Here is a 27,267-nt window from a genome sequence, read left to right on the forward strand (position 1 = left end):
CAGGCAGCAGCATGGTCTCCGTTTTAAGGGCTGTAAACTGAGGAAAACAGAGGTTAGGGGACCTCTCCCAGTCACACAGCTTGAACAGGGTGGAACCAAGAAAGGGAGCCTGGCAGACTCCAGATGCCTGAGGAGTGTGTGTGTGTGTGTGTGTGTGTGTGTGTGTGTCTGTGTGTCTGTGTGTGTGTGTGTGTGTGTGTGTGTGCTTACAGGGTGACACGGGGTGGTGTGTAGACTGTGTAGAGCGTGTGTGGTGTGTGTGTAGAGTGTGATGTGGGTGGTGTGTACAGTGCATATAGGGTGGTAGGTGCGTGTGTGCGTGTGTACATGCCTACACGTGCGCACACACGTATATGTAGGGAAGGTCAGCGGCGGAGAGTGCACGGCGCTTACCCTCTGCACCACGCCAGCCCCCAGAGGCCCTGCAGAGCTACCCACCTTCCAGCACTGCAGAGCTTGATCTTCTGTCCTTGCTAACAGAGGAGATACCCACTGTCAGGGGAAAGGGCAAAAGCAGCAAGGAGGCCAAAGCAGGAGGACAAGAGGGCAGTCCGTGGGGAGGAACTGGCCTCTTCCACCCCAGGCCCCTCCGCATTCAGTTCCTTCCTTGGCCGTTGTCTGTGCTAAGCCCCAGCACACCCGGGAGAGCGGGTCTGCCAGGTCCATAGCTGTGCTTGCTGGGACATGGCCCCCAGTACCTGCAGGTGTCTCTGACCAACCTGAACCAAGGGTGTTGAAGGGCTTCTTGTCCACAGGATGAAGTTCCACAAACCGTGTGCTGTCCCGTGAATGGCTGGCATGGTCCAGGAGGCCGTCCGATCTCACCCTTGGAGCAGATTCACTCCCATCATTTCATGAGTTTGTCGCCCGGCCGGGGATCAGGCAAGAGAGCATCTGCCTGGACAGGGGGCTGGATGTTAACCACTGTGGGAGCTTGGCTTTCTGGCCCCTCTGCCTGGCTGCCCTTGGAGGAGTCCTGCCATGGGTTCCAGAGGGCAGAAACCATCTTCTTTTTTTTTTTTTTTGCGGTACGCGGGCCTCTCACTGTTGCGGCCTCTCCCGTTGCGGAGCACAGGCTCCGGATGCACAGGCTCAGTGGCCATGGCTCACGGGCCCAGCCGCTCCGCGGCATGTGGGATCTTCCCGGACCGGGGCACGAACCCGTGTCCCCTGCATCGGCAGGCAGACTCTCAACCACTGCGCCACTAGGGAAGCCCCAGAGACGATCTTCTTGTATTCCCTGCAGAAGTTCTGGTTCAGGATCCCATAGATGATGGCATTAAGGCAGCTGTTGAAATAAGCCAGGAAGTAGCTAGTGACAAAGAGGCCCTCTGGGACCTGGGGAGCCACTTCTGGGTCAATGGCCACAGCAAGGCTGATGCAGTTCAGTGGTGCCCAGCAGATGGCGAAGATCACAAACACCACGAACGTGGTCAGAAAGCTCCAGATGTTACTGGACCACAGGCATGGATTGCTCTCCGACTTGACCTTCCTGCAGGCCCAGAGCACCAGCACCCAGGTGCGCAGGTGACAGAAGCACACAACAGCCATGGGAGGAGGAAGTGGACGACCACCACTGCCACCGTGTACCGGCACTGGCCGTCTGGATGAAGGTGCAGGAGTAGATGCATGGGTCATACTCCAGGAACCCCACGAAGAAGCTGGGTACCAGGGCCAGCAGGGTGAGGAGACAGACAAGGCAGATGTAGAAGGGGGTGTGCCAGTGGCAGCAGGTGTGGTGGAAGGTCACGCTGTGGCAGACGTAGCAGTAGCGGTTAATGGTGACAGCGGTGATGTCGAAGACGGAGCTGATGACGCTCAGGCCCATCACAAAGGCGCTGGCCTTGCAGCGCGCCTCCCCCAGGGCCCAGCCGTCGTGGAAGATGGCCAAGAGGATTAGCGGGTAGGGGCACAAGGCCAGGTCAGCCGATGCCAGACTCACCAAGAACAAATTACCTGGAGCGGGGAAACAGGAAGCAAGAGTCGTCAGGACGAAACCCCACGATCTCTATTCTGCAGAATATTCTAGCCTTTGTCCCTCACAGGAGGGACTCTCCCAGGACACTGATGCGCCACCGTCACCACCACCATACGTCTGTGGGTACTCTGCGGAGGCTGCTGTGACCACCTCAGGGGTCCAAAGCGTCAGGCAGAGGGAAGGGATCCAGAAGACACAGCAACCAGAAAACTCACGCTGTGGTCTGGCTTCAAGGGGGTTTGGAAAAAGGGAGCTTCAGAGCCACTCAGCGGGGAGTTCCCCTGAGTCAGTCCCTCAGGTGAAGCAGACTCTGTACTTGCAGCTACATGCAAACCCACAAGGTAGAGAAAGGGCGTTCCCAGCCCTCTCTGTCCTGACACACAGTCTCAACCCATCTCAGGGAAGACTCCATAGGACGTGCCTGGGAAGCTGGAAGACCCACAAGCAGCCTTCTTGAAGTGCCCATTTTGGCCTCAGATGCTTGGGGTAACTCCACTTAGAACTGACCGAAAAGACATCTGTTAGCTCCCTGGGAGTTCTCAGGACCCAACTGCTCCTGAGTCCAGAGCTAGTTTAGGGCCCGAGGGAGACAGGATGTAACTGAATAGAAAGGAGATGATTTGGATACTTAAAGTGCTTTCCAGGTAGTGAGCTTCCCTGTCTCTCGAGGTATTCAAGTACAAGTTGGATGGTAAAGGAGAAGCCTGCCTCAGATTGAACTGTGAGATTCCTTCCTATTCTACTATCTCAGGGATCTATTTACTTAATGGGAGAAAAGCCCCCTCAAATTCTGTATGGTTGGTACTACAAGGCAAGAAACATACATCTTAGTACCTGCTTGGGATGTGGGGGAGTCTCCTTCTTGTTCATTTAATTCTCAGCCTTGTTCTCTGTCTCCACTGGTGGATTTCAGGTTTTGACTCCACTACTGAGAACTTACTTGGTCTCAAGAAAGAGAGAGACTTCCTCTCTCGAATTTCTTGTTTTCAGCTGAATCAGGAGCCCTTGTCTCTTTCTAGAATTTTAAGTGTTCTTTTTGGTTAATTAAAGTATAGCTGGTTTACAATATTGTATTAGTTTCAGGTGTACAACATAGTGATTCAGTATTATTGTTTTCATTCAACAAACATTTATTGATTAACTGGGAGGAAAGTGATACAGACACAAGACATAATTCCTGCCTTCAAAAAGCTGCAGAGACAGAAAAAGCAGATGAAAAATCAGATAGTATTAATGAAAGCACAGAGGTGACTCAGTGTTTTTATAGATTATACTCCATTTAAGGTTATTATAAAATATTGGCTATATTCCCTTGCAGTACTTGTAGTTTATTTATTTTGTACATAGTATTTTGTCTCTCTAAATCCCTTATCACTATGTTGCCCCTCTGCCTTCCCTCTCCCCACTGATAACTGCTAGTTTGTTCTCTATATCTGTGAATCTGCTACTTTTTTGTTATATTCACTAGTTTGTTGTAGTTTTTAGATTTCACATATAAGTGATAACATACAGTATTTGCCTTTCTCTGTCTGACTTATTCTACCAGGCATAATACCCTCCAGGTCCATCCATGTTGTTGCAAATGGCAAAATGTCATTCTTTGTTATGGCTGAGTAATATTCCAGTGTGTGTGTGTGTGTGTGTGTGTGTGTGTGTGTGTGTGTATACACCACATCTTTTTTATCCTTTCATCTGTTGATAGACACATAGGTTACTTCCATACCTTGGTAACTGTAAATAAGGCTGCTATGAACATTGAGGTGCATGTATCTTTTTAAATTAGTGTTTTCTTTTCGGGGGGATATATACCCAGCAGTGGAACTGCTGGATCTTACGGGCAGCCTACTGAATGGGAGAAAATTATTTGCAAATGATATGTCCGATAAGGGGTTAATATCCAAAATATAAATAGCTCATGCAACTCAATATCAAAAAAACAAACAGCCTGATCAAAAAATGGGCAGAAGACCTGAATAGACGTTTTTCCAAAGAAGACATCCAAATGGCCAACAGGCACATGAAAAGATGCTCAACATCACTAACCATCAGGGAAATGCAAATCAAAACCACAATGAGATATCACCTCACACTTGTCAGAATGGCTATGATTAAAAAGAACACAAATAGCAAATGCTGGCGAGGGCGTGGAGAAAAGGGAACTCTCGTACACTGTTGGTGGGAATGTGAACTGAAGCAGTCATTGTGGAAAACAGTATGGAGACTTCTCAAAAAAAAATTAGGGCTTCCCTGGTGGCGCAGTGGTTGAGAGTCCGCCTGCCGATGCAGGGGACACGGGTTCGTGCCCCGGTCCGTGAAGATCCCACATGCCGCGGAGCGGCTGGGCCCGTGAGCCATGGCCGCTGAGCCTGCACGTCCGGAGCCTGTGCTCCGCAACGGGAGAGGCCGCAACAGTGAGAGGCCCGCGTACAGTAAAAAAAAAAAAAAAATTAAATGTTGTTTTGACATTGGGAAGTGGTGCTGGAAGTTGGAGTGATCTGGGGTAATCTCAGTCCTGCCACTTTGAACTTGACCTAGTCACTGAACTTCTTTTCTCTGTGACTATTGTTTCTTCCGTTCCCTTCTTTTCTTTTGGAGCCCTCCTTCCCCCTCCTCACACACTCCACATGATTCTTTCTGTGAAGAAAATCCCTTCTTTCCCATGTGGGAATACTGGTCTCTGCAGCGCCCACTGGCTTCCTGGCTGAGTGGCAAAGAAGGTTTTGGCCCTTGCAAGCACATGTGGAGAGAGTCAAGAGCGGCTGTGGGCGGGTGCTAGCTCAGCCAGCTGTTCCCGGGAAAGCAAGTCAAGCTCTGCCGTGTTCATGTGGCTCGTCCCCTAATAATGCCCCAGAAGCTGGCAAACAGCTAGTGGGAAGAACACATTCAACTCCACGGGGAAAGTGTTTCAATTACTCTCCCCCGTTACTCCTGGGGTTCCTGGAGTAACGGTAGATCCATCTGCCCTCAGACGTCATACCATCTCCCGACATTCTTGACACAATTCCAACTTAGACGAATAAAATTCTTGCTTTGTCTCCCATCTGTAAGAAGCCAGACCCTGTCTAGATGACAGTCAAAGGGAGAGCGAGTTCTCTATTCATGTTTTCTCCAGACAGGTGAGAAATCAACCAGGACACACAGCACTGCTTAACATCGGTGCACAGGTTTCTAATGAATATTTATATCACGAGTCTTGGCGTGACTTATTTCCATCTGCCTCTATCAGACAGGGCGTATTAGTGGAGACAGACCTCAACAACAAGGTTTTGTACTAATATGGAACTCCCTTCCCTTTGCATTCGTATACAAAGCACGTCCCTTCACACATACAGCCACCATAATCCCCTCCCCCCGGCCCACTTTCTCCTTCTCTTTGGGAAATCTAGTCCTTAATGGGAATCTGGAAATCTGAGAAGGAGCCAGCAGATGTTCAGCTATCTAGTTTTCATCAGATAGGAGAATTCTGGAAGATAAAGCTCTTCCCTGTACCCACCCTATTTTCCTAGAGGAATTTCTTGGTTTTAAATTGTCTCTGGCCATTGAGCTAAAATTGGCAATGTAGAAATAGATAGTCATTGAGTCATTTGCTCAACAAATACTGCAGAGTGTTTACTAGGTATTGGCTCTGGCCTATGCTGGGGCATGGTGAGCGAGAGAGACACATCCCCTCCTCTTACAAAGCTCGTGGTCTCATAGAAGAGACAATTCAATAAAATCAAGACGTGATGAGGGTTACGATAGGGAAGTAAACAGATGATCTATCATTTCTAACAGGGTTAAACTTTCCATGCCTTGAGGTCCTCTTCCATCCTCCATTTGTTCAAACGTGTAATATATTTATTGAGCACCTATCACACCTGGGTAGGGTGCAGTGATGGGTGAAAGACACGCCCCTGCCATTGAGATGCTGACAGTGCTGTTGGGGAAAGAGACACAGAAACAGTGGCTCTTCAGTGTGGTGAGAGTGGGTTGGAGGCTAGCACGAGGTGGTGGGAACAGTGGGGAAGAACTAAGTCGTCTTGGGGCTGAGGGCAGTAATGGAGGATGGGGCTGGTTAAGCAGGACAATTCAGCAAGGGGCCGGACAAAACCACAAAGGCCTGCCTCCATCCCAGGATGGCTGTTCACCTCAAATGGGATCCTGCATGGGAAAAAATTTAAGACATAATAACAGTCTCCAAACGAATGTGAGATATTCTTGTTAGTTATATTCTGGGATAGTCATTTGAAATAACTGAACAGATAATTTATTAAAAATGTAACTTCCTCACAAATACTAAAACAATGCACTTTTATATTCACATAAGCTCCTAATTAGATTCCCAAATTCTTTGAGGGTGGAGATTGTTTTCTTCCCAAATCACATTGTTTGTGAAAACCCTGGAGCGTGTGGATGACTCATACAAGGGCTGAGTTGAAATCTAACATCACGTTAATTTAAAAAGAAAAGGATTACTAAGCAAGCTAATCATATAAAAAAATAGGATGGGGGTATTTTAACCACTTAAAAGAATAAAATATATTTAAGAGCATATGCACCCATTTCAATAATTAACTGAGACGCTTATTACAAAATCATATTCCATAACCATCGAGGCATTGCTTGGAAACTCTTATGGAGTCATTTTATTACTTTAATTATAACAACAACAAAAAAACCACCACAATTGGTCTAGTACCTTGACGTTTATAATGTGCATTTACGTAAACGGACTCAATTGTTTGTCACAAGAATCCTTTAAGGTTGATTGCATGATTTCCATTTTACAGATCAAGAAACCAACACCCAGAATATGTGAACAGAGAAAGAGGGAGAAAAAGCAAAAAGAGGCACAAGAGGAAACCAGGAAAAAGAAATGTCAAAGGGATTAAGGGTGTAGAGTGTTTGGTCATCCACAAGAATGAGAAAAAGCAGAAAAGTGCCCATGTCACCTGCCAGTTAGGAGATCAGCAGTGATGTTAGCAAGGGTGAATTCTGTTGAGTGTTGGAGGATAAACTTTTGCACTGGAGGCTGCCCTCCCAACCAGCTTTGCCTTCAAGAGAAATGGAGAGAAATGGATGGTACTTGGAAAGGGCTATCCTTGGATGGAGAGATTGTGTAAGATATTTCTTTTCTCTTCTCTTTCTCTCTCTTTTAAATGAGAGAGGCTTGTATCTGACGCATAATAAGCACATAGCAATCTTTTTCTCATTGGAGTATAGTTGATTTACAATGTTGTGTTAATGTCTGCTATACAGCAAAGCGATTCAGTTATACATCTATATACGTCCTTTTTTATATTCTTTTCTATTATGGTTTAATCACAGGATATTGAATATAGTTCCCTGTGCTATACAGTAGGACCTTGTTGTTGATCCATTCTATATATAATAGTCTGCATCTGCTAACCCTACACATAACAATCGTAGCTATTATTTATTATTGTAATTTTTATATTATCAGCTGCATTATTATTTATATTATTATTAGTTTTTATATTATTATAATTATATACAATTATAACAGTTTTATATTATTATTACAAAGAACAAGAAAGAGGCTCAGAAGGTTGGACTAAGCTCCCTGGGAGATAAGACGTGAGAAGTCCTATAGGGTGAGGACGATGAAGAAATTAGGACATTGCATCTAGAGTGTAAATACCCTCAGAACTGCAACTTTACTTCCCAACCCCCTAACTTTTCCTCTTTCAGCCGTAAGTATTTTAAACTGTAAGACCTCACAGCAGCATCAGGATCTTCTGAGTTTTGCCGCATATCATGCTAAATACAGACTCCGACTTTGTGCGGGGGGAGGAAAAAGGCAGCCTAACATGAAAGTGCTCACACGCGGGGCTGCTAAGGACTCTATGGGAGGAATTATCGAGGATTATGAGCTTTCCTGATTATTTGGCTAAAGACATAATTAAGAGGTTTAAAATGCTTTCATTTTTGCCTGGTAAAGAGAAAATAAGTATTCAGAGCCGAAATGTGAAGTTGGAAAGTTCAGGCAATACCAGGGACAGAGTCCAATGGAGCCCAGTTTGGTTTTCAGCTGATAAGAAGCCCTCCGAACCCCAAAAGCTCAGCAGGTTAAAAGACGCCTGTCACCAAGGGGCATCTCCAGGCGTATTCAGTGGTAGGATAGAGCCTGGATGAAGTGGGCTCCACCTTACCTTGTAACACCTGAAGGGCAGGGGCTGTGGGTCTATTAAATATTTCCTCCAGGCCTTTCAAGAGCTTTTGCCTAGGGCCAGCCTGCTTATTCGATCATCCTTTACCTCCTCGATCAACAAGTGGGAGGAAAAGGGGCCGCATGGCAGGTTCCGCTCTAATGTAACTGGGGATGCCAACACGTGCCAGGCTGAAAAGCCCCATCAGGAAGTCTGCAATGCAGTCACCGGTTCTGGATACGAGATGATGCAGACTCTACGCATCGCTGGGCATCCAGAGGACAGAGTGGATTCCGGACAAGGACCTGGGTGTTCGGCAAGCAAATCCTCCATATTTTCTTTTTTTTTTTCTGTACGCGGGCCTCTCACTGTTGTGGCCTCTCGCGTTGCAGAGCACGGGCTCCAGACGCGCAGGCTCAGCGGCCATGGCTCACGGGCCCAGCCGCTCCGCGGCATGTGGGATCCTCCCGGACCGGGGCACAAACCCGTGTCCCCTGCATCGGCAGGCGGACTCTCAACCACTGCGCCACCAGGGAAGCCCCAAATCCTCCATGTTTTCCTGTCAAATAGTCCACATCCTTTTTCCTTACAAATCACAGGGATGTCCTAGGTATGGCTATGCCTCCGCTCGCTAATAACACCTCTCCGACAGCCTCTTAATCCATCTGCGGTACAAAAATCCAGTGTCCGACCATGGCTCTTATCGTCACCAGGGAAGTTAGGGTCCCTGTGCTGATGGGCCAAGGATCATGAACGCTGTTGTGTTCTCCCCTTGCTGATGGAGACTATCTCGATGTTACAGTAAGGACACGTTTCTCTCAGCTCTCTTCTGTGTGGCTGACAGTCAGGATGGCGCAGGTAAGGGCAGGAGGCTCGATTTTACAGGCAGTTTAAAGCGGGCAGCCTCCAGCCAGACGGGCAAGAGGCATATACACACTACTATATATAAAATAGATAACTAGTAAGAACCTGCTGTATAGCACAGGGAACTCTACTCAATACTCTGTGATGACCTATATGGGAAAAATCTTAAAAAAAAAAGAGTGGAGATATATATATATATATATATATATATATATATATATATATATATATATATGTATAACTAATGCACTTTGCTGTATACCTGAAACTAACACAACATTGTAAATCAACTCTACTGCAATCAAAATTGAAAAAAAAGACAAACTCCCTAAGGAGTCACTGGGGCACAATTTTACGGAGCCCACTGGCCACACAGGAACAGCAGGGATCAAGATACACCCTAGTGCAGGTGCCACTCAGTGTCTGAGGACAAGAGTCAGGTGTATTTTGGGCTTTCAGTGCTCAGAGCAATTCAGTTCCATGAGAATTGTACTGATGGCGTGAGCGGTGCTGAGTAGACCTCACCTCATGAAGCAAAATGAATAGCTTCTGTCTCACGGCCTTCCTGGCATCTTGTCCACTTCAATTTGTTTCAGCAAGTCTATATTCAGTTTTAGAAATGGAATAAAAGTCTCTGCTCTCAAGGATCTCACAGTCCAGTGGGGAGAGAAAAAAAACTAAGAGCAATACAGTGAGGGAGGTGTTGTATGGGGAGGGCATGCAGGATCCTGGGCTGGGCTGGGGAGGGGGAAGACAGTAACCACACCTTTTATGCTATTAATGATAAAATCAACAACCCGCAGGGGAGCTGAGGAAGGGGTTTGAAAGAGATATTCGATAGCTGAAAAGAGGCAGAGAGCTTCCCAAGATGATAGAGCATCAACCTAGGTGGGTGGGATGGCGGGGGGCAGGGAGGTCCAAGAGGGAGGGGATATATGCATAAATATAGCTGATTCACTTCATTGTGCAGCAGAAACTGACACAACATTGTAAAACTATACCCCAATTTAAAAAAAGAAGAAGAACACAGACCGTGTGGGAGAGACAGCAGCTCATGTCGCATTGAGTGGGAGAAGTGAGACAAGTTTGTGACATTGAGGGGGTTAGGCAAGTCCCAGAGGCTTGTCCCAGCCATGTTCTGGAGCTGGACACCGTTCTGTAGATGGAAGGTGATCCCTGGAGGCAGGGGTGACCCTGGCCGTGGTAACAGGGAGGGTAGAGGAGGGGGAAAGCTGTCTGGTGGCTGTGGACATGGTTTGCTCAAGGAAGGATGAGGGTGTAAATTGGGGCAGTAGGAGTAGGGGGGCAGGAAAGGGGGAAATGGGGAGATGCTATGAGACAAAAGTCAGGAGGGCTTGGGGAATGAAGGAACCAAAGAGGACTCCCAGGGGTCAGGTGCCCGAGAGAGGAAGAGAGGAAGGAGGTCCAAAAACTAGCATCGGGTAAGCCGAGGGAATGGAAGGTCTCAAGGAGGGAGTGGCCCTCAGTGTCACACACAGCACAGAGGGGCATTTTCCACGAGGGAAGACCCCAGGGGGCTGAGGAGGAAATGGGAAGCAATGAGGTGATTAATGGATGCAAACTGTTATATTAAGATGTCTGGCTGAAAAGAGGAGAAAGGTAGCCCCGAAGTTAGAAGGAGACATAAGACCAAGGAAGGATTTTTTTCTCTTAAACAAAGGAGCCCCTTGTGTGTGTGTGTGTGTGTGTGTGTGTGTGTGTGTGTAAGCTAAAGGGAAAGAGACAGAAATGGAAAATACAGAAGAGAGAGAAGGAACTTGATGGAGGAAAGTTCTGTGAGAGCAGGAGAGGAAGAGAGAGAAAATACACGGATGAACATTGGTGAGGTCTGGGCTGGGGATGAGTGACAGGGGCGGGCACAAGGAGAAGTCCTCAGAGCCTGAAGTGTGGCGGGCCCCAGAAAGCACACACCGAGAAATATGAAATGCCACCAGTGCCACGCAATGTGTGAGGCTCTGGAAACATAGCAAAGAGTGTAACACACACCTGGCCTTACCTTCTAAGTTGGGGCAGTGCGCTGAATCTGCCCCCCATCTTCCCTCCATCCCTTCCTGTCTGCCCTGCTCTAGCGCCATCTCTAAAAACGTCAACCCAAAGCACGAGCAACAGAACCTGAAGACAGGGGAGTCCCTCCCTCAAAAAGGACAGTTAATCTAACCACCTACCCCACTGTCAGGAACATCTCTGTTATGAATGATGAGAATCTGCTGCACAGAGAAACTGGGTTTGTAATAGTCAAGTAGAGGATACTGACACCTGCTAAGAATGCTGCTGTGACTTTAATATGGGCTGTGTGCCTTAGTCATTGGAAATACACACGTTCTCATTGTCACAGCCCTATTTTCTTAATAACGATGAATCAAGGAACCAGACTCAATTACAGAAAGTTCTAAGATAAATGTTTCTTAAAGTAAGTCCATACCCTTCAGTAAGAGAAGACCTGATTAATAGTGGAATGGGTGCTAACTATTCAAACTGCTGTAGGTTTTCAGGCATCTTCTGAAATCTCAATCTGCCAAAGTTATTTAGTTTACATTAATACTATGATTTTTCATAGTATGTATAACGATCATCAATAAAGCCATGGGTCAAATAAAAATTGGTTGTGTGACCGGAACAGCCTTTAATGAATGTGTCAGGAATTAATATCATTTAGATAAAGTGTGAAAATTTTTTCTGGTGCCGGGCTGTAGCAGACTGAAAGGGAGTTAGGAAGGATAGGACATACGGCGTGCCAGCAACTTAACATGCTCATTACCCACCGAGGCCAAATCAATAAGGTTTCCATGAACTTCGCTAGGACAGCAGAAGAGGCCAGCCCTCCTCGGGACGGAGGAGGGGAGAATAAGCTTGTCTCCTTCAGGCAAAAGGAAGAAGCACCCTCAACCTTCAGCCACCCCGCCCGTCGTAGGCAGCCCACCGGGTCTCCTCTAAACACCCTGCTAGTCAGGAAGAGAGGCCCTGCCTCCTCCTTGCCTCCCTGGGCAGGAAATGAATTCCTGTGGCTGCTACAAAAGGGCGATAGGATGGAAATACTAAATACAGCTTTCTGAGAGTAACCTGCTCTTTCCTAGGAGATAAGCCTCTACTCAAAGGACACAATCCTATCTTGAAAAAGTTACTGCAGATAATACGAGCATCCACTACTGAAATGACTGAGTTAGAAAGCTTACTTTTTCCTTCCAGTTTTATTGAGATATAACTGACATCCAGCTCTGTATAAGCTTAAGGTGCACAGCATGATGATCTGACTCATATACACCATGAAATGATTACTGCGGTAAGTTTAGTGAACATCCGTCATCTCATATAGATACAAAAAGAAATAGAAAAAAAGACATTTTTCCTTGTCATGAGATCTTGGATCTACTCTCTTAACAAGTTTCATACGTAACACGCAGCCGAGTGAGTTATATGTGGCCTGTTGTACATTACATCCCTAGTACTTAGTTATCTTGTAAGCGGAAGTTTGCGCCTTTTGACTGCCTTCTCTCAGCTCCCTCTCCCCTCAGCTCCTGCCTCTGGTAACCACAAATCCACTCTTTGTCTATGAGTTTCTTTCTTTGTTTTTGAAGTATAATTAACCTATAACAATATGTTAGTTCCTAGGGCACAATACAGGGATTCGATTCTTCTTAACATTTCAAAATGATCGCTATGATAAGTCTAGCAACCATCTGTCACCATACAGTTACTTCTTCTTAATAATATGAAGTTTCCAATATTATGCACAGAAGCTCACATTTTAATTTTTTGTTTGTTCTTTAGATAAAAATCATGGAGTCACAGGGCCACATAAAATATATATAACAATTTGTTTAAAATAGCCTTTCTGAATGGTCAGCCTCCTTAGAAAAGCATGTTTAAGCTATATAGTTGGCTTTCTGCTATCTTTTCATTTTAATTCACTCTAATATTTGAGTTGCCTCCAAGACCCAAACTGGGCAATGACAAATTGACAAACAGGTCATTGAGCTTCTCCCCAAGCTGGAATGGTCAGTGTGCTCCAGTGACCCTCAGGGCCAGAGTTTAGAGACTCCCTCCCTCTGGTTTTGTTCCCTGGCACACCTGAATATGGGAAACTTGAAATGAGAGTGGACTGAAAGGGGAAAAATATTCTCAGGATTGCAACACTATTTTGCCAAATCACTATTTTAATCTTCGTTTAGTCCTACGAATTCCCTGTCTTCATTAAAGACCACGGTTATCACAAAACAATTTAGTTCCATCCAAGTAGAGGCTGCAGATGTCTGCTTTTGGCACTCTCTTGTTTGGAACCAAGATGAGGAGATAAGTCTAGGACGAAAATTCACTGGAGCGTTTCCATTCATTCACTCATTGTCTCAGCAAATATTTCCTAAGCACCTGCTGTGTGAACCACAGTGCTTGGCAGGCGATGGAGGTGTTGAAGATGGTGAGATTTCTGTGGCCAGGGAGGGGCACCATGGGGACCCGCACACATTGGAGCGCCTTGGAGAGCTATGGCTTCCAGCTGCTTGGATTTCCACAGCGCCCCGGTCTGCCAAAAAGTGCGCAAGAAAAACTTCGCGCGATTCACGCTGGCACTGATGCACCAAGTGCTTCCTGGTCCACTTGCTAGAGCCGCAAGTCGGGGAAAGGCAGCAACTCACCCTAACTTTTGAGTTCAAGACCAAACTCGGGGACTGGTGAGAGAGAAGGGAACGCGGCGCGGGGCCCTGACGAGGGACAGGATCAGGGTCAGGGGCAAGACCAGACACCAGAGAGGGGCCCGACGCAGCAGCGGGCGTGGCGCTCACCTGCGTTCCGGAGCTTGCGGTTCCCGAGCACCGAGGGGATGACCAGGAGGTTGCCCACGATGGCCACCGCGGTGGTGACAATGAGCCCGGCGGACAGCGCGGGCGCCACCCAGGGCGGCCGGGGGGTCCCAGAGGGCCGCGCGCCTCCTGCCCCAGTCCAGACCCGGCTCTCCGCTCGGCCGCCCGCCTCGCAGCAGTTGGCGAAGGAGCCCGCCTCGCAGCAGTTGGCGAAGGAGCCGTTCTCGGGTATCGTGGATCCTCCCGCACCGCGCCAGCCACCACGCACCCGGTCTCTCCTCAGGCTGGGTGCGCAGTGCCAAGTCCGGCGCTCCTGCCGCCCCCTTCCCTACCCAGGTCGCGCGGGCCAGGGAGAAGGCCGGTGGGGAGGGGCCTGGAAGAGATAAACATGGGCAACGGACAGAGAAAAAACGTAGGGACGGGAGGAGGATTTGGGGTGCAGGCGTTGCCCAAGGAGCGCGTCCCCCGCCCCCCCACCGCTAGTTCAGGAGCAGCTGCGGCGGCGCCGCCCCGCACTGCCACCCGGAGCCCAGCACATGCCTGGCCCAGTTCGGGCCTCAGTGCCTGAGCGCACCGTCAGAGAAGCTGTGTTTAGGGACACCCATATTTTCGGACTAGAAAAGGTGCAGTTCGTCGGGGACCTGCTGATTGGTTGTCAGAAGGAAACCATAAACAAGACCAAAAGACAACCCTCAGAATGGGAGAAAATATTTGCAAATGAAGCAACTGACAAAGGATTAATCTCCAAAATTTACAAGCAGCTCATGCAGCTCAATAACAAAAAAACAAAAAACCCAATCCAAAAATGGGCAGAAGACCTAAATAGACATTTCTCCAAAGAAGATATACAGATTGCCAACAAACACATGAAAGGATGCTCAACATCATTAATTGTTAGAGAAATGCAAATCAAAACTACTATGAGAAATCATCTTACACCCGTCAGAATGGCCATCATCAAAAAGGCTAGAAACAGTAAATGTTGGAGGGGGTGTGGAGAAAAGGGAACCCTCTTGCATTGCTGGTGGGAATGTAAATTGATACAGCCACTATGGAAAACAGTATGGGGTTCCTTAAAAAAACTACAAATACAATTACCATATGACCCAGCAATCCCACTACTGGGCATATACCCTGAGAAAACCATAATTCAAAAAGAGTCATGTACCAAAATGTTCATTGCAGCTCTATTTACAATAGCCAGGAGATGGAAGCAACCTAAGTGTCCATCATCAGATGAATGGATAAAGATGTGGCACATATATATAATGGAATATTACTCAGCCATAAAAAGAAACGAAATTGAGTTATTTGTAGTGAGGTGGATGGACCTACAGTCTGTCATACAGAGTGAAGTAAGTCAGAAAGAGAAAAATAAAACAAAGTGAGGTAAGTCAGAAAGAGAAAAACAGACCTACTAGAGAATGGACCTGAGGATATGGGGAGGGGGAAGGGTGAGCTGTGACAAAGTGAGAGGGTGGCATGGACATATATACACTACCAAACGTAAAATAGATAGCTAGTGGGAAGCAGCCGCATGGCTCAGGGAGATCAGCTCGGTACTTTGTGACCACCTAGAGGGGTGGGATAGGGAGGGTGGGAGGGAGGGAGACGCAAGAGGGAAGAGATATGGGAACATATGTATATGTATAACTGATTCACTTTGTTATAAAGCAGAAACTAACACACCATTGTAAAGCAATTATACTCCAATAATGATGTTAAAAAAAAAAAAAAAAAGAAGGGCAGGGTTTGAGGTCCCCATGGGGCTGTACAGCCCCAAAGAGGTGGTGACTCCAGGCTATGGGGACAGATCCCAGAGCAAAATAAGGGAGAGGGTTACACTCTAGGCAGCTGCAGGAGAAAGACGAACCTGTGCTATTTATTGAGCACTTGCTGTTTATGTGGGAAGTATTGGTGACGTCTCTGCCCCGTCCTCCTTAAAAAGCCATGACAATACTTAAATAAATTTAGGAACATCTATTTAAACATAATAATACTTAAATAGATGTATGGTCAATACTGGGGGTTATTATAATGTGGTTTTTGGAGGGGTTAGAACAAGAAGAAGAGTGCACTATGGTTATAGGAAAGAAGGAACTTAGATGCCCTTCCTTTAAAATGCTTGAACACTTTTACTCTGATAATAACAACTGCTCATCTCTCTTGAGGGTAAATTTATGCCAAGCACTGTCTTAAGCTCTGTTTGCATCACTAGAATCAAAATGACTGATTATCTATCCGGCGAAGAAGTAAAGTACCTGGAGCTCTCATACATCGCTTTTATGAGAATGCAGAATGGTACAGCCACTTTAAAGTGCTTGGTAGTTTGATAGAATTCTTAATTTGTTTTATAGAATTAAAACATAATTTTTATGTTTTCATGTTTTAAGACATATAGAATCTATGTCTTATAGAATTAAACATATACCATCCTATGACCAGAAATGAAAAGAAAATGAAATATATGCCCACAAAAAGATCTGTGCACGAATTATCCAGAGCAGCCTTACTTACAGTAACCCAGACATGGAAACAGCCCAAAGGTCCCTTGAGAGATGAACGGGTAAACAAATTGTGGTAATTGTGAATACCACCCAGCAATAAAAACTACTGATATACACAACAACATGGATTAATCTAAAAAAAATTTTATTGAGCAAAAGAAGCCAGATACGAAAGGGTACATTCTATACAATTCCAACTATAGAATGGCCAAAAGGAGGAACGTATCATCTATGGTCATAGTAATCAGAGCAATGGTTGCCCATGGGGGTGAGGATTGACTGGAACAGAACATGAAATGAATTTCTGGGATGTTATTTGTATGTATGTTATTCTATGTAAATTATACTCTCCCACCGCCCCCTCCCCCAGATAAAAACAAAAACAAAAAAGAATGCAGTGGAGAGGAGGGACTCTAATGGCATGATGATGCGGGAGAAGATCATAATTAAAGCAATAAACTCCTTGAGAGGTGAGCCCATCCGGAGCCCAAGGAAGGTAGATTATTGTTAGGAGAGAGAGGCTTTCTTCCCTACAGTAGAAATGAAGCAGAAGCCAGTACAAATTCAGAAGTGTTTCTAGATTGGCATGAGATGAGGGAGTTCCTCTCCGGCTGCTGTATTCTCAGGGTGTTCGACGCTACCTCATTAGATTCAGGGGAAAAGAGTGTGGAAGATTTGAAGACAGGAGAAGGTCTGAAATGTCATTACAGAAAAGAGAAACTTTAACTAGGAAAGCATGGCAGGTGTGTCAGGAGAGCATGCGCCACTGTACAGCTTAAGATGATGGTTTGAATGAAGCCAGTCAGCCTTGCTGTATTAAGCAGTAACTTGGAGCCGCTCAGGATAGACACAGAGAAGGCAGAGTGAACTTCGCCCAGGATTTCGATTTTCCGGTGAGGAGTAACTAACAAAAGGAAGTGTGAGGGTGTGATGGGAAGATGGACCCTAGGAGGACATTAGACAAGAGAAGTTGAGAAAATGGGGCGGTGGGGGGGGGCTGGTGGGTCATGGGAAAGAGGCGGGATCAAGGGATGGGAGGGGTTGAATTCAAAGAGTTGTGGTGGATGAATCGGAAAACATAAATTGTGGGATTGAGAGAGTGACTTGTTTGAAACTGACGTTTCTGAGTGTGGATTTTATTGATATGAGGGCTCTGAGGTGCTGATGGGAGTGGGTTGCTGGACGAAGCTTGTTTGAAATGAGAAGGTCGAGGACCCAAGTCACGGGCTGAATGTTATGCTGGTGAGAGTAAAGGAAACCCATGATTTGGGGGCGAATCCCCAATGAACAAGGAGGAATGAGCAGCCAGTGTGTAGGAGAGCAACAGGAATGAGGAAGAGACACAGTTGGATGGTGTCTAGGGCCATTTTCAAAGAAGGGACAGCCATGCTCTCCCTGTTCTTACAAGTGCACATGTAGCAAACATAGAGTAGCACTTCTCTGGCTGTCAGTGGCCCTCAGAGCAATAGGTAAGTTAAATACAATATATGTTGTCCCAGTTCAGACACACCAATAACACACAATTGGTTAACTGTGTATGAAACACAGGGTATTTGCCCTGTGCTGCCCTGGTCTGGGATCATGCACATAGCCACAACTACCTCAAGACCTTTGGACATTGGAATTGGGGTGCTTGCCGCCAAGAAGTCCATGCTGTCTCCTGGCACAGCTGACCAGGCTGTGCCTTAAAAGGTCAGAAGAATGGTATAGCCAATTTGAAAGACAGTTTGGGACTTCTCTGGCGGCGCAGTGGTTAAGAATCCGCCTGCCAATGCAGGGGACACGGGTTTGATCCCTGGTCTGGGAAGATCCCACATGCCGCGGAGCAACTAAGCCTGTGTGCCACAACTACTGAGCCTGCACTCTAGAGCCCATGAGCCACAACTACTGAAGCCCACGCTCTGCAACAAGAGAAGCCACTGCAATGAGAAGCTGACACACCGCAACCAGAGTAGGCCCCGCTTGACGCAACTAGAGAAAGCCCGCACACAGCAACGAAGAACGCAGCCAAAAAATAAATAAATAACAAATAAATTTTTTAAAAAAGACAATTCAGCCGTTTCTAACAAAACTAAACACACGCTTATCACATGATCCATAAATTGTACTCCTTGACATTTCTCCAAAGAAGTTGAAAACTCATCTCCACACAAAAGCCTCCACAAGGATGTTTATAGCAGCTTTATTCATAATTTCCCAGAACTGGAAACTACCAAGATGACCGTCAATAGGTAAATGGATAAATAAACTGTGGTACATTCGTACAATGAAATGTTTTCCAGCACTAATAAGAAATGAGATATTAAGTCATTAAAGGACATGGAAGAACCTTAAATGCATATTACTAAGTGAAAGAAGCCAATCTGAAAAGGCTAGTATGTTTCCAAATATATGACATTCTAGAAAAGGCAAAACTATGCAGGCACTAAAAAGATCAGTGGTTGCCCGGGGTTAGGGGAGAAAGAGAGATGAATAAACAGAGCACAGAGGATTTTTAGGGCAGTGAAACTACTCTGTGTGATACCACAATGGTGTATACATTTCATTACATTTGTCCAAACCCATAGAACATACAACACCAAAAGTGAGCTCTAACGTAAACTATGGACTTTGGGTGATTCATACATCTTCTGGCAAAACAGAATCCACCCTACTATCAACAAGACAAACTAAAGCAAATCTAGGGAGAGAAGTCATGACGATGGGGAGATTGGAGCTATGACATCCAAGGTGATGGACAGGAGTGCCCAGATTTAAGAGAGAGGGTATCACATTCAAGGAACTGAAAAGACATCCCGAAAGAAGTAAGTTCAGGCCTGAGAATCAGGCTAGAGAATAGGGCAGGAACTGGTCCAGGGAGGCCTCAAGTTCACCTTGAGGACTCTGGACTTGATCCCAAGCACAGTAGAATCTGTTGAAGGGTTTGCTGGGCATCTGCATCCTGCCCCACTCCGGCAGCTTTCCCTTCCAATGCAGAGAGGATGTCTGCCACAGAAAGCAATTCCCATGTTGACGTCCAAGTGTAGAACGGTGGTGACTGCTTCCAGTGTTCCAGGCTCATGGTCTCTTAACATAAGAGGATTCTTTTCATCATAGGTGAGACCAACAGTGACTGCCAACAGTGAAATTAAATTATATGGGAAGAAAATTCAAACCCGAGAGAAGGGAAAGGAGAGAGCCAAAGGAGAGAGGTTCAAGATTCTTAGATGGTTTCTTTAACAAGTAAATCAACATTTTGAACACCTATGGAGTGTCCTCGGGCTACAAAAATGAGCAGTACTGGCGTTCTTTATGCCTGACCCCCAAGTTCAAACGCAAATCAAAATATGCTCACAGAAGCTCAGCTTCCCACATCCCAACAATAATATCTTTCACTCTGAATTGTACTTGAAACCTTTTCCAAACCGCTTTTACCCAGGCCATCTTGTATCTCCTTTCAACAGCTCTGTGAGGCCTGGGGGGGCAGGTATGATTGGCCCAGCTGGAAAAGAAAGGAACAGACTCTTGGAGATAAATAATGTGCCAAGGTTGGTGGCTGATGAATGGCCAAGATGAGTCTGTAACCCAGCTGTCTAACAAAATCCAATTCTTCTTCTTTTTTTTGAATAATTAATTAATTAGGTGGCACCAGGTCTTAGTTGCAGCGGGTGGGCTCCTTAGTTGCAGCTCGCGGGTTGCTGAGTTGCAGCTTGCTGGCTTCTGTTGTGGCATATGAACTCATAGTTGCAGCATGCATGCCGGCCCCATGCGTTGGGAGCACAGAGTTTTAACCACTGAGCCACCAGGGAAGTCCCAGAATCCAATTCTTTGATTGAATGTATAATGGCTTATATTCCCCCATATGAAATATACAAAGCATATAATCAAAACTTGCTTTAGGTAATCAGTTTGCAACATGGTTGAAAGAGCCACTTGCCCTTTTAGTAATACCAGAAGAAATAATCATAGCAGCCCCAGCTAACAATGAGTGTTTTCTGTGTGCTAGGAGACATATGGATACTTTCATTTAACCCTCCCATCTCTATGGGATGGGTAGGATTACTGTCTACTGTGAAGAAACTGAGATTCAGCTGGTAGGTCTCAGAGCTAGGATGAGTCCAAAACCTGGTACACTTTTTCCCTTGCATCGGGGAATATTAAAACCTCTGGGCTCTTTTTCACCTCAAGAGAAGGGGAGCTCGATGATGTTGGGCAGGTTGAACCCTGGAAGAAAAAGCTTGTGTGAGTTTTGAAAACGATGGCTTTTATTTAGATAACTTAGAAGATATACCACTGCTTAGCATCGAGAAGCTGCCCTAATCTTTTCCTGAGGTGTAATCTGGAAAGAGGGATATTGTACGAGAAAGGAGTGAAAACAAGACAAAACAACGAAAACAACAAAAGCCCCACCTCTGGACAGTCTTCCTCCTGTTGCCCAGCACGTGCTCATGGCAGAAACCAGCAGAGTGATCCAGGGACCCAGCTGGGCCAGGCAAGGTCAGAGCAGCAAATTCTCTCCGCTGCTGGTTGCATGATCTTTACCTTTTCTGACTTTTCTTTCCCTTCAGAGGAGGCATCAGCCTAAGAGTTACTGTCCTGGTTACTTCAGATTTGAATCAAATCTAACAGCTCAATGTTCAAGCAGCAGGGCTTGACCCTTGCCTTGGAATCCAGTGAACTCCAGATCAGTGTTTATTATCCCACACTATCTAGGATGAATTATTTAGCATATATGTATCTTTTATGTATTTATCTAAATAATTTAAATTGTTTAATTCTTGCTTTATTGGAAGATTTTTTTGTTTATAGTTTACAATTAACCAGAACAGTATGTTTTCCTAGTAAAAATAAATTGAAGCAGAAAATCGTAAGCAACAAGATTCCAGTGAAAGGGCTACACCAAATGTGGGAGGGTTTTGACTTCTGCAGAAGGAAGTTTATCTTGGAATCTTAATGCTTTCCAGTCACAGGGAAATTTCCCAGTCACAGGGAAATTCATTCAAGGGACAAGCTGTTAGGGAAGAGAGGTCTCCGAGCTATTAGGGAAGTATCATCCAAAGGCTAATGTGGATTCTATTTCCGGGGACAGAGGGTGCTGGTGTACCCTCCTGGAGCCTCAGCTGGGTGGGGTGTGTAACCACCCTCCCGTCTCGTGGGGGCATGTTTATTTTAGGAGAATACCCCTGTGTTCCTGCAGAGATGCTGTTAGCAGACCAGGCCTCTTCCCCAGAGACTGGCTCTTATCAGCCCCCAAGGGCCTCAGTCAGTAGTGTCCTACCTTTGCCTCCAAGGCCAGTGAATGGGACACTCAGCCTGGGGCAGAATTTTAAACATGAGTGACTTGCTCTATGTTCTCCCTGTGATTGCTTAATTCATGCTATTATTTTCCAGCCAAGTTAATTTGCCAAGGCCTGGCCTGGTCCCCAAACTAATATCCACAGCCAGCTGAAGCCTTCTAGGTTATAGAGAGTTGAGTCTGTGCCTGTATTTGGAGAAGCAGCCCTCCATAATGCATGGCAGTGCCTGTATCTTTGGCCTAAAAGTCACCTAGACCAGACAAGCCTGGTTGTCATTAAAGAACATATGGATTAAACATGGAAAACCAGCTTGTTTGGAAGGGCCTGTCATCACCTGTGCTACCAGACAGGGGGCAGAGTACTGCCAGCCACCACTTGATTGACTTCCTGTGATCTGTTGTTGAGGACATGAATGATTTGATCTGGAAAGTGGCCTGTCCTAAGAGGAGACTGGATTCTTCATCCTGTGCCCAGGAACATCATGGGAATAGATGGGCACTTGGCTGAGGTTCCTGGGAATTCACTGTCCACTGTTCCACCCAGCACACACCTATCCCCACTTTTGGTCCCCACCTCCACTCCCTATACACAGGATCCTCTGGCATTCAGGATATACCTTCATCAACAGGAGAAAGCAAAATAAGCTTGGTCCTCTTGTGGGGTCTATATCCCCCGGCCTCTCATTGTCACCCTTTACTCCTACACCTCTTCTTTTTACTTCTGCACCTACATTCCCTAGCCAGGGCTGCATCTAGTAATAATAGTTGTTTATCGAGCATATTTAGATAATGTGTTACCACTTCCTGTGCATTACTAAACAACAACTCTCTGATGTAGGTAAGTTTATTATCCATGTTTTACAGATGAGGAAACTGAGGCACAGAGACATTAACTAATTTTACCAAGGCCATGGAGCTAAGAACTGGCAGGCCCAGGCTTGTCTGATTCCAAAGCCACTTGTCTTCTTGGTTAATAGTATCTCTGAGTTATAGAGTGTAGTAGTTAACCCTAGAGCCAGACCACTAGCTGTGTGACCCTGGACAAGCTGTTTAACCTCTCTGTGCCTTAGTTTCTTCATGTAATATATAAAAATGAAAAATATATAAAATGTAAAATCTTCACACGCAGATCCAGAAATGTCCTCATTTGACATTGAAGTCCTGGAGGATTTTGCAGCTGGTGGGGAAGCCAGGCCAGAGGCACCTTCTGGATCCCTGCGCTGGACCTCTCCTCTCTCACTCTGTAAGCATACTGAGACAGGTGGCCCAACCCGGGTTCGAAGACATCTCCTCAGTAGCCAACCTCGTGAGTTTGCTGTGTGCAGGCTCACACAGACAACTGACTCAGCAGAACTGGCTAGTTCTGAATGTCTAGACCCAGATCCTACAGGCAGGAAAAAATATAACCGGTGAAGTTACAAGTGCCCATTGCACGCATACAAATGTTTCTAAGATCCGAACCTTGGAGTGACTGTCTGACAGCCTGGTCTCTAAGGATGTGATGTTGAGGGTCTTACCTACAGTCCTTCGACGCTCTGAGGGTAAGGGAGCAAAGCTTGGAGCCTCGACTAAATTAAAGCTAACCTACAGCTGATGATGACTCAGGCCCCACCCTCCTAACATGAAAATGAGACATATCCTGGGCATAAGGCTTCTGCTTACCCCCATCCTCAGGATGCACCAGGCACCTCTTCACCTCCCCTGCCCTCTGCTTTCATATCTTCCCTTTTTAACGAGCCTTCTTTTTTGGTTACCATAGCCAATCCTAGAACCTCGACTCTTTATGACATTCCTTTATGGTCAAATATCTCATTCTGTTGTCAGACCTTGGGTTCCTCCCATTCTTGGTTGGAAAATGCAGGCAGCACACTTTTGTCACCTTTAGTCATGACCACTCTTTGTGGCACGGGCTTAGGTAACCCTGGCTGTGTTTCATTCTCATCTCAGAGAAAACGCAAGTAGGACTACAAACGCATTGAAGAGGACCGTAGATTATTTTTTAAATGTCTTGGGTGTACAGGGGATTATGTACATACCACACGGCAAAATATGTCAAGGTCCCTTTAAGCTTTGCCTTTTCTTTTCCTGAAGTTGTTTTCCCTTCATCAGCTGGATCTCTTTGCTGCTGCTTACTGTCCCCCTTTGCCCCAGCCTTTCTCTTCCTCTCCAGATTCTCCGGCCCTGAGTCCATTCTAGAGAAATATAGGTCTCTACTAACCTCCTTAACCCGTCACCCTCGTTAGCAAAACAAACTCTCAGTGTTTCTTTTCTTGCCCACTTTCCGTCTCCAACTGGAGGAAGGGATTTCACCCTTCTTAGAAAGCAGTAGGAAAGATATGAAAAAATATTGTTTCATAATGAGAAAGAGGAAGAGGTTGAACATATATCACGCAACCATTATATGCCAGAGATATTCTCATTTCCTGCCCAAGTTAGTATGTGTTATTCATCCAGGGATACAGCAACTTGCTTAAGGACAGAGTCCATTTCTTCAGGGAGTGAAACCGGGTTGGCTTGGCCACAGAATTATGGCTCCAAAGGTGTTTTCTAAATATTTTAAGTAGATGCCAACCATTAGAAATAAGATCTGGAGCTTCCCTGGTGGCGCAGTGCTTGGGAGTCCGCCTGCCGATGCAGGGGACACGGGTTCGTGCCTCGGTCTGGAAGGATCCCACATGCCGCGGAGCGGCTGGGCCCGTGAGCTATGACCGTTGAGCCTACGCGTCCGGAGCCTGTGCTCCGCAACGGGAGAGGCCGCAACAGTGAGAGGCCCGCGTACTGCAAAAAAATAAATAAATAAGATCTGAGCCAAAAAAAATGACATCTGGCTTCGCTTGAAAAATTGGAGTTTTGGCATGCCTGGCCTGACTATAGTCGAGCTTCATTGGAGCTGCCACTCCCACCTTCCTTAGCTGGGGCCTGCATGCCACAGGGAGCCGCCACTCTCTACTGTGGTCTTCATACCAAAGGAGAATCCACTGCCATCTATCAGCATGCTTGTACTATTTCCTTATGGTAAATAGTTAAAGTTAAACATAGGTACATAAGAGGTCTCGGGGGTTGTGCCCCTTGCTCCTACCCACTAGTTCACTGACCTCACCTGCCTGGCTCCTGCAAGCACTCAAGGTTGGGAGCCTACATAACCAAGTGCTTCTTTCCTAGCTTCTCGTGGTTCTGGTGCCGATGTGTGGCAGACATCCCACAATTCTCGATGGACTGAATGACCAGATTAAGTCCCACAGGCCAGGGGACAGCCTCGCTGTCTAATGTCTGCTCTCCTGCATCCTCCCTCCCTCTTTCCTGCTGCTGCCCAAGAGAAGTAGCCCCTCCTCGGTCCCTTGACAAACCTTGGAGTGCCCTTTTGGGCCAGCTAGTCCAAAATCTTCTGAAACACCTATGGCTATGTAAGCAGGAGAAATATTTCAAAAATATCTTAGCAGCACGATATCAGTAAACCATGGCAGGGAGTTCCCAATTGCTGGGTTGTTACAAGCCAAGTCTAAGTTAGATATAAATAGCTCACAGTTTTATGAATCAGCCAATTTAGTCCAGAGATTGATTTATAATCTATTAAATCACTCAGCTTAGGCTCCCTTTCTCAAAGAGAATTGGCCAAGTAGGGGTGGGGTGGGCAGGAGAGACACTGACAAAGCAACAAATAATATTATAGGGCATCTGTTCTAGATTTTCCAGTACCCCTAATTATGCCTTTTTAAATAAGGATAATCTATTAATTGGGCAATCAAATGTGATCTAATTCTTATGCCTTTATAAATATTTTCATATAAATAATTTTAATAATTAGGGAGAAAAAGTCATTGTCACACTATCTGTCTAGATTTTATATGATAGTTAAACTATACAGTTCCTTTCCCAATAAAACTGATACTTGCTGAGGAAACACAAAGAATTCTGAGGCTAAGGTCACCGGGTGACGTTAGGGCTGGGGAAATAAGATATGTATTCCTCAAGCATCCTCGGAAAAATGATGATTTTATTTCTTATTTGTGCCTACCTCTCTCTCTAGTCTACTTCACCTTTATTTTATACCCCATTTAACTCCCTACTGGTTTCTAATAAATGTACCCGCTCCCTCTCATTAGACCAGAGCAATCTGAGGATGGAGTGTACCTTCTTTTCCTTTTTTAGCCCCATTAGTTCCTCACGTGGTACGCAACATGCAATAAGCTGAAAATTGCTCCGCGAATGAATGAAAATATTTTTCTGCTGAGTAGAAACTCTCACATGTTCCGTCACTGTCCCCTCTCACAGCTATTCCTCACTGCTCCCTCCTCATGTGGAGGGAGACCCTGAGTGGGGTGGGGACACTGGAAGAAAGAAGCCAGAACCAAACCCACCTGCAGTTTTTCCCACTTCTGAAGGAAGTGAGGTATGCAGGAGCATCATGACTGTGATGCTCGTGTGAGCTGGGGGTATGGGCTCACAGGAAGGGGTGGCCAGCTGGACACCTGGTCCCTCACTGCTGTGCGCCCACTGTGAGGACTAACCCAGCTATTTTAATGGATGCCCTCAAATAGCCTCATGCCTTCCTCAAACTAGTCCACTGGCATCTTATCCTTAATGCTTTAAAAATGAAGTTACCACAGCCATCCCCAAACCTGATGGTTCTCTTTCATCTCCTTGTAAGAAGACCTCCCATATTCATCCAATTCTTTCCATTCGCTGCCACCATTCTATAGGTGTTACTGAACTCAGGTTCTGCTGCTCAACAATCTAATACTGAGAGACAAGTGTTGCGTAAAAGGAAAGATAGTTTTATTGAGGAAGCCAGCAATCTTGGGAAGAAGGTGGACTCATGTCCCAAAGAACCAACTCCCCACTGCCCAGGTTTTTTTCAGAGATAATAGAGTAAGTCCTCTACATACGAACAATTTCTGTTGCGAGAGCGCGTTCATAAGTCCAATTTGTTTGTGAGTCCAACAAAGTTAGCCTAGGTACCCAACTAACACAATCGGCTATATAGTACTGTACTGTAATAGGTTTATAATACTTTTCACACAAATAATACATAAAAAACAAACAAACACAAAAAATAAAGAAAACATTTTTAATCTTACAGTATAGTACCTTGTAAAGTACAGTAGTGCAGTACAACAGCTGGCACACAGGGGCTGGCATCTAGTGAACAGGCAAGAAGTGTTACTGACTGGAGGAGGGAGAGGAGGTGGGAGATGGTAGAGCTGAAGGATCGTCAGCAACAGGAGACGGAGGCCAGGCTGCAAGTTCACTCCTGCCTGACATTGATGGTACAGGTTCTGGTTCCTTGCTGGATTCAACTCTATCTCCCCTCTTGAAAAAACGATCCAGTGATGTCTGGGTAGTAGCTCTTCCTTCCTCATCATAGGTGACACGGTAGCACTGGATTGCTTCTGAACGGCTGCTGCAACCTTTGTGTACCATTCTATGTTTGGGTCCTGTGCCTCAAAAACCAACAGTGTCTCCTCAAATAAAGAAAATCCCCTTGCCATTTCCAGCTACATCACTGCTGCTTTTACTCTTGCTTCCAGACATCCTGGGCTTGAAATAAAGTTACTGTACTACTGTACTCTGTACAGTACTGTGCAGTACAGTACACAAAAACACAACCACTTGTAGAGGATGCACGCACATGACAATGTACGGCAGGCACGTGAACTAACTTATGTGATTAGACATG

The 27,267-nt window shown here is 46.0% G+C and overlaps 1 protein-coding gene across 1 annotated transcript in view; it reads right to left on the minus strand.

Moving 5' to 3' along the window:
• Positions 1-847: 847 nt before the first annotated feature.
• Positions 848-27,267, minus strand: part of MTNR1B (melatonin receptor 1B) — a gene marked incomplete at both ends in the record, with an annotated part of 60,895 nt that continues 34,475 nt past the window's right edge. The window contains 6 exon segments of the mRNA XM_082844061.1: positions 848-1,006; positions 1,207-1,550; positions 1,553-1,594; positions 1,597-1,956; positions 13,791-14,136; positions 14,286-14,372. Coding sequence (XP_082700187.1) covers positions 848-1,006; positions 1,207-1,550; positions 1,553-1,594; positions 1,597-1,956; positions 13,791-14,136; positions 14,286-14,372 — 1,338 coding nt within the window.

The sequence above is a fragment of the Leucopleurus acutus genome (genome assembly GCF_964270905.1).
Source record: "Leucopleurus acutus genome assembly, chromosome: 8".
In the NCBI taxonomy this organism is placed as follows: domain Eukaryota; kingdom Metazoa; phylum Chordata; class Mammalia; order Artiodactyla; family Delphinidae; genus Leucopleurus; species Leucopleurus acutus.